General features: G+C 45.9%; 1 protein-coding gene across 1 annotated transcript in view; it reads left to right on the forward strand.

Moving 5' to 3' along the window:
- Positions 1-10,215: 10,215 nt before the first annotated feature.
- Positions 10,216-11,701, forward strand: part of Lama3 (laminin subunit alpha 3) — a 220,910-nt gene continuing 219,424 nt past the window's right edge. The window contains exon 1 of the mRNA XM_005355767.3: positions 10,216-10,500. Coding sequence (XP_005355824.1) covers positions 10,216-10,500 — 285 coding nt within the window. The remainder of the gene's footprint in view (positions 10,501-11,701) is intronic.

The raw sequence follows: 11,701 nt of genomic DNA on the forward strand, positions 1-11,701 counted from the left end.
GGGGAAGCTGGCACTGTAGCTCACACTTGGAACTCTTCAGCCTGTGGGCTTTATTATTCCACTGTAGGATGGCTGCTGAAAGCCACACAGGACTGGGGCAACAAGCCAGTTTATGGCGAAAACTTGGAAGCAAGACTGTGCCAATGCTGATGTGCTAATCGAGGAAACGGCTCACAGCTGTGCTTCACACTGCTCCTGAGACCTCCTCAATGTAAAATGGAGCTGCAAAAGATGCCCTGGGCTAAAGGACATTTCTGAACTCAGGGTCTCGGTCCTACTAGGAAGTGCTTTCCCACTGAACTGAAAGTAAGTTTGTAGACACAGAGCTTCGAGGAAGATGACTTACAGCAGTAAATGTAGGGTGTGGATGTCACCTGAGATCACCCAGTGATGCATTTGTTCTTCATATGAATGAGTCATGGTTTTGGTTCTATCAGATTTGTATTATGAAAACCTCCTTCTCTCATGTCCCTGTGTAGAGCCAGCTGAATCAGTAGATGCTATAGTGGAGTAGGGAAGCAGGGTTAACTTTAGCAAATATGTCATTTCTTCTGAGCGTCTAAACTTGGGTTCAATTATTCATCCTGAGCCAAGAGAATTGGGCAGGTTGTTTCATGCTTTTAAAAGGGATCACAAAAATCCACTTTTTAAATATTTGTTGTATCTACAGGTGAGTGAATAGGAAAGGTTTAAATTAGATATTATTTACCAATACTACCCAATCACTGACAGATGGTTTTAACTGCCTGTGCTATTCCCACACTGCCTTAGTCCTGAAGCTGGAAGGTCATCTACTAAAGTCATTTAAATTAGTGTATCTTTAACTCCCCAGGAAGAAAAACCCAATAAAATAAGTTCCAAGTTGCTGATGGCCAATACTTTATAATACATGATATAAAACTGGTTATGAGAAAAGTGACCACGTAGTTGGACGGTATAGCAACATCAATCTGCTCAGAGTGTTTACAGTTAAGCTTTATACTTTGCTCATTGTAATAGCTACATGACACACTCAGTCACAGTCTGGCCGTTTGACAGACCACGGCTGGGACCGTACTTATTAACATAAGGTATGGCTACACTGGATATCTCTGTAACTGGAGTCCGAGATTCTCTTCTGGACTCTTGGCTATGTCTTGCTTATTGTGTTAGTGGATTTTCCATCCAAACTCACCTCCCTTGCTCAGTGTGAATGCAATGGAGATGTGCTTTCTTCACAACCAATAGAATGTCAAAAGATCTGAGATGGAAGCCATAGAGGTCCATGGAAGAAGGGAGCTACTCAGGCTGGTCTTCAAAGGAAGAACAACTTCAGAGACAAACCACGAGTCTCAGAGATTGCTTGAATGCTGGGTTTGCCTTGGAGAAGTTATAGAAGCAGCTACAGACGTCTATTTTTGAAGAACTGTCTTTTCTGGCACTGCTCTTGATGGCTTGGCAGACAACACTGCCCTAAAAAGATTAAAAAAAAAACTTGGAATGGAATTAGTGGAACATTTAGACAAGAGCAAAACACAGGGCATGAGACCCAAGAGATCAAATTTTCTTTTCCCCTAGATACTTACCCAGAAACAAAGGCCAGAGAAGCAAAGGGAAATAGGGACAGAGAGAGACTTAACTTTATCTTCTCACATGCCCTATATGCAGAATTTATACATGTAGACATCAGAGTCTGAGATTTTCAGTTTCCCAGAGAAGCTCAGGGAGGAAAATCTCCAAAAAGTGACCTGCCACCCCTGAGACTTTAGAACTTGACAGTTAAGAGCAAAAGCTACAACAATAGCAGGTGATTTTGGTTGATTCATGTTGGTGGTTAGGAGAAAGATTTGGGATATCTATGATGCAAGTCCCCATCAAAAAACTCTAAGGGTTTAGAGGTTAAAGAGTTGCAAGTATGAGGATCCCCAGAACCCAGTGATCTGAGATGAGATGAGTTGGGCGTCCTGCTGCCTTGGCCGAGGTCTCTCCCACAGGCTGTGCTCCACCACAGGTCATGTGACCTCACATACTCCAAAATCTCTCTCCAGAATCCCTCTTTCTGTGGCATTTAGACTTACAATTTGGAATCTGAGTTCCCAAAGGGAGAGATTCTGGAAGACGAGAGAGTCTTAAACTTCTGTTGGCTCTGAGCTCATGTCTCTTTGGCTCACCCTCGGTAGAGGAGCAACACACAAACATAAATTCTGAGGCTCTGCTCATTAGGGACCAGCACCACAATTATTTCAACACCACCCCTCCCCCCAAATTCCTTTCACTGGCCCTACCTTTGGAAAGCTCCAGTATTTATCTAAGTAGTTAAATGTTTGACCAGGGTTCAAAGCTTTTCCACACGAGACGCTGGGAGCACTTCAGATACAAACTGTAGCACAATCTCTTTATTTGGGCCTGTTTGAAAGATTCTTACCAAAATTCCTGCTTCTGAAATGATGTATTTTAGCCCCAGAAACAAGTATAGTGTGGCTGAGTGCGAGATGGCAAGTGTTTTCACCCTGTTGAGGGTAGAACTGTTCAGGAGGAATCCAATCCTCACATCCAGGGTCAGCAGAAGGAGAAAAGTGAAAAAGCGGTAACAAGATTATTTTAGAAGCTGTTTTCTAATTTTCACTTAAAAATCTTTGCCAGATTAATTACCAACATCTTGTCAGGCAAAGGCAGGCTCCATTCCTTACCATTTCCAGTAAGCCTGAGCAGGAAGTTGTCTTGCTTTCCCTCCTCTGTGCGAAGAGGATAATGGCTTCCGCCCACTTGCTTAGCAGGGTGGTTCTCAGCTGGGAGGAAGAAGCAAAGGTGTGGGCTTTATCTTCCAACTGCTGCTTGCAGTAACACACACAAAGGGCGGAAACGGAGCTCCTCCCAACAGTAAATGTATAAAATTACTTGTCTGCCCAAGCACATATTTTAAGTAAAGGCTGAACTAGAGTGCGTAAAACAAGCACTGGGAGGAAACTCACGTGATCGGAATGCAAATTCTTGGCCGGGCTTTTTGGCAGAACTTACCAGGGAGAGCCCTAGAGAGAGGCACCACTGCCAAGGTTCCTACCGAAGTTGGAATCTACCTACAGTGAGTGAGAACATGAGGTCCCACCAGGCCAAGAATTCCACTCGGTATGGTCAGCAATGATGATTCTGGGCTGAGAAGGCTTCGGTACTCACAGGTCACAGGTCACCAAGTCAGTGTCTCTGCTTCATAAAGAACCCTTAGACCAGAGTCCTGGAACAAATAAGCCCACACTAGAGAGGGAGTGGAGGGAGGCAGCCTGATCCTGGGTTCTGGGCACTGTTTTGGGGTGCCTTAACTTCCACTTCCATATCTATGAATAAAAAGCGTTATACTGGATTTATGTTTCTCGATGTCCGGTACCTAGGGGTGGGGGTCCTCAGTTTTCAAAATGGTCAGTAACAACACTCCCTTTATTTAGAGTATGGCCACACAAGCCAAAGGATGTTCACCTTCTTCAGTTGATCAGGAATGACTGGCATGCGCATGCCAGTCAATCATTTCACGCTAAAGAGAAGTCTGCGCTTGCTGTTTACAGAGGCGCACCATAGCCTGGAAAAGTGTTTGCTAAGAAATTCACTGGTGAAATTCTCTCAAAACATGTCACAGGAGAAGAGAGATACTTCCTACTTTTAAATTAGATTTTGGTTTGCACACAGAAGAATTTATTGGATTGTGACTGTGGTGTCATTGTACTTCATTCTCCTTCTTCTCCCTTCCATTGCTGCCCAAACGCTCCTTTGTGCGCCCTGCTCCCTTGCTGGTCCCTTACTTCCTGTTCCCTTACCCTCTCTTGTCCCTGACTCTACTCCCCATTCAGACCTCTTCCTTGCCTTCATAATCTCCTTTCACACCCTCATGTGTATATGTGTGTGTGTTTAAAGGTAGACTCTGCACCTGAGAGAAAACGTGACACCCATCCCTCTGACTCTGGACTGTTTTCAACATAACATCCAGGTTCATCTTGGTTTCCTGAGAACGCCATAACTCATTCACTTTCACAACTGAGTAAGATTCAACTGCGTAAATGGACACAGTGCTTTATCTCTCATCTGTGGCTGGACACCCAGACTGGCTCCATATCTCGGCCGGTTATTATGAATGGCGCAGCAATGAATGTGGATGTATGGATTCTTTGTGGTATGCGGCTTAGAACCTTTTGGATGAACATTGCAGGAATGCTGTACGAAGCTGATCACAGGGCAATTGATCTCCATCGTGTCTGCATCAGCTGACATCTCTGTGACTGATGCTTTAGTTCTGCTCTTCCTCTGCATCCTCACCAACATTCATTGTTGCCCAGTTCTGCGTGGGGGTGGGGATGGGGGTGTTCAGGTCAGAGTCAACTGCTGGTGCCATTCCTCAGAAATCATCACATTGTTTTCTGAGACAGGGACTCTCAGTAATCTGGGGAACACTAACTCAGCAAGGTGTGCTGGCCAGAAAGTCCCAGGAACAAGTCTGCTTCCCCCAGCGGTGCTGGAATTACAAGTGCATGCCGTCATGCCTGGCTTGCTTTACATGGGTTCTTGGAGGGTCAAACTCAAGTCCTTGAACTCTGCGCACAAACACTTCTCTGGTAAGTCTTTCGCTCAGTCCTAGTTTCTTGACTATAGCCATTCTGGCTGAGTTGAGAGGGAATCAAAAGTCATTATAATTTGCACTCACTGACAGCTAAAGGTGTTGAAAAGCTCGTCAACTATTTATTAGCCTTTGCACTTCTTCTCTTGAGAGCTGTCTTTGCAGTACATTTGATCACTTGCTAACTCGATAGCATTCCTCAGGTGTTTGGCTTTTTTATAGATTCCAGCATCAGTCCCTAGTGAATGTGTGGCTGACAAGATTCTCTCTCACATGGTTCCTGTGCTGTGCAGAAGCTCTTTTTTTGCTGATCTTGAAGTATCTTTCTCTTTGGAGGCATGGATTGCATTGCTAGGGATTGAACCTACAGCTTCATGAGGCCGTGTTCTACCACTGAGCTACATCTCCAGGCTCAGAGATGCTGTCATTTTGTGCAAGCCCATTTGCTATCATGGGCCTTTCCCTCTGCTCTTAGGGTCTGTTCCGAAGTCTGTGCTGTGTTCCGTCCTTGGGCCTTTCCCTCTGCTCTTAGGGTCCGCGCTGTGCTCCGTCCTCTCTCCTCTAGCACTTTTACAATCTCAGCTTTTTTTTTTTTGCAATTAAGGTCTGATCCATTTTGAATTGATTTTGTGCAGGGCGAGAGAAATGGCTCTGGTTTCACTCTTTTACACGTAGATGTCCAGCTGTCCGGGTGCCGTTTGTTGAGGAGGTTGTCTTTTACCCAGTGTACGCGCTGACACTGTTGTCAAAGATTAGGTGGCTATAGCTGTGTGGGCTTGTCTCTGGGTCCCCTATACTTTTTCACTTGTCTTCTGCCTGTAGTATTTTCTTTTTTTTTTTTTTTGAGATATAGTCTCAATGTGTAGACCGGCCTGACCTTGAACTCAGCGACCTTCTCGAGTACTGGGATTGTGGGTCTATGTCACCACGCTCAGCTGTCCCGAAGGACACTTTCCATCTTTAGGTTTGCTGTGTAGCTAACTCTGGGATGGCAGAATCTGCTCGTGGTGCTTTTCATTGTTTAGTTTGCCCCGCCAGAGGCTACAGGTGGGAGATGTTAGCCTTTGTTTTTCTGTTTTGTTTACATTCTTTTCATTGCTGCCTATGACCCATACACTGCTATGGGTCTGTGGAGGAGTCATTGCTTTTTCTGTGAGGTGACGAGGGAAAGGGGAGAAGGGGGCAGCTTTCATAACCTGTTCCTTCAGTGAAACCAAACCAGTAGCAAGATGTTGTGGTTTAAGAGTATATACTCCACAGAAGACAAGTAATAACAAACAGGACCCAGGGTTCTGATCCCAGTTCATACCCCTGGGAGGCATCTGAAAAGCTGCCGCAGGGCAGAGGGTTAGGAAAAGGCAATGGCAGAAAACGCAAGGCTTGATTTAACAGCGTCTGCTGTAAGTACGCTGTTGCCCAAATGCTTGACTTCACCTCTGCAACACAGCCAGTCGATCTCCTTGCACATCTAGGTTCTTGACCCTAGAGAAATGCTTGAAAACAATAGCACACAAATTTAATTTCCATCTTAAGTTCCCAAGGACTCAGAAGGGCCTGAATCCTCTCTGAAGCATTAGATACCAGCCAAGTCCCAAGTTCACCTGTGGTGTTGATGTCCAACTATGCAGGTCTTGCCCCGCCCACTCCTCTAGGGTTTGTAGTCGCTTGTGACCTCAAGTCTGTGATCTTTGTCCCTCATCTGGGCATCGCTTCCTTTCGTCCTTTCAGAATCCTCTTAGGAACTCCAACGAGGAATTCCACGTTCTGAGTCCAGCTGACAGTGGTGGCAAGCAACCGTAAGTCTGGTTACTGGGCAGGCTGAGGCAGGAGAATCGCTTGAATCCACAAGTTCAGAATCATTTCGGGCAACATAGTGAGATTATTGTCACAAGAAAGAAAGAAAAGAAGGAAGGAAGGAAGGGAGGGAGGGAGGGAGGGAAAAGAAAGAAATAAATCCTGGGTTCATCTTATTATTTCCATTTAAAATAAAATCCTATCCAAAATGAAACCAATAAAGGTTCCCAAACCAAAACACAAACAAACAAAACTCAGAGGAACAAATGAATCAATTACCTCAATTTTTCCAGTCTAATAAAAACTCGGGAGTGAGGAATTGAGATAAAGACTTGAGAGCTGACTGGTTAACCCTTTCTCTGCGTATTTCCCCATCTACCAGCCCAAGAAATACCCAGAAGCCTCTCTTCTCTCTTCCTGTCCCTCTCTAACAGACATCCTCAGTCCTTCAACAACTCTAAGCTAATCCTGATCATCAATCGCTATGTCCTTTGATTAAAATTTCTTTATTGGCACTTGGTATGACTGTACGAACAATTCTCCTGCAATTAGCACCCTCATTGGCAAGTGATTTAATTTCTTGAAGCATCATCTCTCTGGGTTAAAACTGCAGGTTTGCAGGAGTGTGGCCATGTGTGCTGTCTTTGTATTTGAAAGCATCTGCTCAGAGTTAATTTAAACTCATAAACTGAAACTTGAAAATTGCCTTTTTCTCCCCCTGCAAAGTCTCGTTTTTATGACTTTTGCAGTGTCTAGGCTTGTAGGAGTGGATGCTTGCTTGTAATACATCACCTTTAGAGAGACGGCCTTGGTAACAGGCACTGTCTTTAGACACAAAGGCTTCATCTAATTATTTTTAAAGCACTGGGAAAACACTCACCACACTTTAACATCACAAGTTTTTTCTTTGTGTTTGTTTTCATTTGAGACAGGCTTTCGTATCCCATGCTGGTATGGAGTTTGCTGTGTACCTGAAGATGACTTTGAACCTCTGATCTCCTGCCCCACCTCCTGAGTGTTGGTATTATAGACATGTGCCACCACACCCCATTCCATGCAGTACTGGGGAGGAACTCAGGCAAAGACCCAGCTGAACTACATCTCCAGCCTGACAAGGCGTTTTGTTTTGTTGTGTGGTATATGTATGTGTGCCGTGTGTGTGTATGTGTGCCCGTGTGTGCCCGTGTGTGTATGCTCTTTTGTGTGTGCATGTGGAAACCACAGGTTGATTTTGGATGTCTTCCTTTATCACCCTTCATTTAATTTATTGAGACAGGGTCTCTCCCTGAATGTGGAGCTCCCCATTTCAACTAGACTAACAAGCCAGTGAACTCTAGGGGTTCTGCCTCCGCACCCCTCCCCGACCCCTGTGCAGGATGTTGGGGTTTTACATGGGAGTTGGGGATCTGAACTCGGGTCTTCATACTTAACTTCATATTTTTAAACAATGGTTGGGTGGTAAGAGTTCTTTGTTCTGGCTATGGGTGCTTTGTGAGACAGCTGTTCCTGAAACACCTTTACCTCTCTTTGGGTAGAGGTGTCCTGTGAAAAGCAGAGGTTTTCAAATTTAATAAGGTTCCTTTGTTGTGTACTTTTGCTGTATCTAAGAATATTTTCCTTGTTTTCTTTCAGGGTTGTGGCTTGCATCCTTCGAGTTGTGTGTGGCATGAGGGAGCCCATCTTCTTGTTCATCTTCGAGTTGTGTGTCCTTTTTGTCAAATATTACAAGCATGTCAAAATACATTCCTATAAGGTTGTTTTTATGGCCTTAGGGTCTTATAAACTTCAAACAAACAAATTAAATAGCTTCAAGGAACCATTGGATCAAATCTTCATAAACATCCCTGATTATTTCAGGGCTATAAATCTCTTTAAAAAAAAACTGCAGGCCAAATTATATATTGGAGTCATTTGCGAGGCTATGCAGAAATTCCTCCCTCAAATGGAAGGTTTCTTCACTTTTACCAAGAGTGTGTTAATTTCATGAGTTCTCTTCAATTCTCAATTTTACATTTAATTCATTTTATCAACTTGATAAGTGAAAAGAGAGGCCTATTGGTTGGTGTCTTGTTTGTGTCTTGATTCCCAGGAAGATCAAAACTCTAAGCCAGCTAGTTTGTTTGCTTTTGAAGTTTCTTTTTATGTAAATTGCCTGTTTACTCTCCTAGCTTTTCTGTGTTCGGTTTGTAAAAGTTGTGTCATAAAGGTATAGTGAGCTATCAGCCATGAGCACAGTCTCTCCTGCATCTGCTTTGTAAAAGTTGTGTCATAAAGAGCTATCAGCTATGCATCTGTTTTCCACTTTGTGTTGATTAAGGTGCTGTCTGACATTTGACTTTTCAGTTCGTCCTTATGGCTTCTCCTTTATATCAGGCTCATAAACTCCTTTCCCTCCCTCTATATTTTTGAAGAACAAACATATTAAATTGGTCTCAAAACTATGCCAGCATTTTATACATATACCAGTGAGCTCAATCCTTCATCTAAGTCCATCTGAGCTTTTATAGCAGAAAAACACAAAGTGGGGAGCTTTCAAACACGAAGTGGAAAGCTTTGGAACACAAAGTCACCGTAGACAGCAGAACCAGAGGACCTGAGGTGGGGGCTGCATCCTGGCTTCTACACAAGTCTGTCCACTGTGCTCTCCTGCAGTGTACCGCAAGTGTTGGAGACAGCACACTCTGCCATTACGTTTTATTTATTATTATTTTGTGATGGGATTTGTTATGTAGCCTGATCCACAGCCTCAGCCTTCCATAGCTCTGGATTGCAATGTGGGCCACCAAGTCCAGCTTGGGACTCTGATTCCGTTCGCCATCACCGCCCCCGCGATGTATTTGCCTGAATATTTCCCGGATACAGGGCTCTACAATTGAAATAGTTGAGGCAAATCATATGCATACTGGAGTTATTTACAATAGACGCAAAGAATTCTTTCTTTAGTTAAAACCCTCGCGGCTGGACCGCAGGGTTTCAGCCTAGGAATTTGTGGGGGAGGGGCAGGGATACTCAGGCCATAGCACCTCTCCTGTGCCAGTTTGTCCCCATCTCTGTATCCAGACGGAGCGGTGTTCTCACGTCTTGCCTCTTTCCCGCTCTCCAGTCTTCAAAGCTTTAGTCCTGTTCATCTGGGACACTTAAAGTCCTTGATCATGCTGGCTTTCCCAGCAATGGCACCTCCTCTAACAGCTTAGAGGGCCTATTGTGGACACAGTGCTGGAAAGTGGCCAAGTTTCAACCGCGAGTACCTGAACTTCTAAAGGATTTCCCAGAGGTACCGTTCTAGCTTGGCTAACCACAGCGCACACCACAGGATTGTGGTTTGGATGTGTACTTGCTACCACTGCTAATTCAGTGAGAACCTTTAATCCCTGGCTCCGCACGTAGCTTGTAGCGGCGAAGCAGAAGAATGGACTCAGATCAATGCTCGCCTGGAAACTGGAAACGTCTTTGACAAAAGTTCTACAGGCAGAGGTAGTTTCCGGCAAGCCTCCCAGAAGCCGGGAAACCTTGAATATTGGGAAAGAAGACTGTTTTGATTTCTGACCTGGATGTTAGGACAGTCGGAGCACCCTTGCTGGTGTCCTGACTTTGAGCAGTTGGGGAGAAAGTTTGCAGCCCACAGAGTCCACACTTTCTGGTTCCTGATCGCTCGGGTGCCTGAAGCTGCTGCAAGTTCTGCAACCCCGGAGCCGCGCCTACGCGGCGGGCTCAGCGCGTGGACAGAGGGGCGCGGCCCTGGGCGCCTCCCACATCCCGGGGCTATCCAGGAGCGCGGAGAGTGGCAGCAGCCTACTTTACGGTGCCACGCCATGTACAGGCAGGAGACCCAGCGCCACGGGATGGCGGTGGCTCCAGCCTGGGCACCGCGATCCTCACCGCCTCTGCTTACGCTATTGCTATTGCTGCTGCTGGGGATGTCGCCCTGCAGCAGTATGGTGGCTCAGGACCCTCGGGCGGCCGCGCTCAGCCTGCACCCACCCTACTTCAATCTGGCCCAGGCGGCAAGGATCTGGGCCACAGCTACCTGCGGAGAGCGGGGTCCGGAGGTCGCAAGGCCTCGGCCGGAGCTTTATTGCAAATTGGTGGGCGGCCCAACCGCACAGGGCAGTGGCCACACTATCCAGGTATGGTCCCCACGGGTAGCGGCAATTGGGTGGAAAGTTGTGACTAGCTCTCTACACGGGCCAGTCACTGTGGCCAAAGGATGGATCTTCTTTTCCTTGCACGAGCTAATGACCTCAAGTGACGGGGCCGGACTCTTTCCAAGGCCAGACTGGCGGGGGACCCTGTGACCTGGGCGCCGAGCTCTTGGTATGAGCCAGGTGGAGCACCACCCTGGTCGCATGCCATCCTAGGTGGGGAGGGCAAAGCGAGGGTGAGTGAAAGGTATGGTCAGGTTCCAGCTTGTAGAGGAAGCTCGAGGCTTCATAGCAAAATATCCATCACCCAGAGGGCGCCGGGCCAGTATGGGGCTGACCCTGGGCTTTAGAGGAGGCTGTCTGTCAGACTTCTAGGTTTTGCAACCTTATACCTAGGAAACTTTGGTAGCATTTCCGGTTGTATCTGTAGCACTACTTCAGTGTCATCAAAGATTTGCTTCATCTGATGCGCCAACCAGAGGTCTGGGCGGGTGGGGGCTGCAATGAGACCTTCAGGGGACAGAAACAGACAGGGCACTCTGGCAGGGAACACCTGGTGGAGATGAGGGTGCTTGCGATTGGCGCTGCTTTACCAACACCTGGTACTGTGTTAGCCTCTCACACCAGGCTCTCATCTTGGACTGGGAGGTACAAAAAAGGAGGAGGCTAAGAAACAACATTTTACCCTAGGCTGGACGTGAGCGCTGGAATCCAGTCCTGAGTTCAAATCCTTGCTCCTGGAAGGGCCGCTGAGAAGAGAGATATCGCCGGAAGAGGGAGGAATTTTGGAGCTTAGAGTGTCTGGGTCAGTGTGTTAGAACAGTCTTGGCTGGAATCACCATTAGTGATAGGTAGTTGAACATGCCATGTGGTAGATGCGAATTTATGTATAAATTGTATGCATGTGTGAACATCCTAACATACTGTACGTATCTCTCACTACATGGAAAGAAAAAATTGAAAAGATAAGCCAATGATAAAACACTTTTTTAACCACATAGTGTAAACATGCCAATAGGGAAATAGAAGATAATGATGAAGAAGGCACTTTTAATTTTCTCCAACAGCTGCCAGTCACTTTTGCTTTAATTATTTGTTATTGTGGATAATTAGACATGTGCACAAATGTAATTGTGGAGTTCGTTCTGACACATTTAGTTTGGTACTTGTTGCTCAACGGCTCCAA

Source organism: Microtus ochrogaster, chromosome 18, assembly GCF_000317375.1.
Source record: "Microtus ochrogaster isolate Prairie Vole_2 chromosome 18, MicOch1.0, whole genome shotgun sequence".
Classification (NCBI taxonomy): domain Eukaryota; kingdom Metazoa; phylum Chordata; class Mammalia; order Rodentia; family Cricetidae; genus Microtus; species Microtus ochrogaster.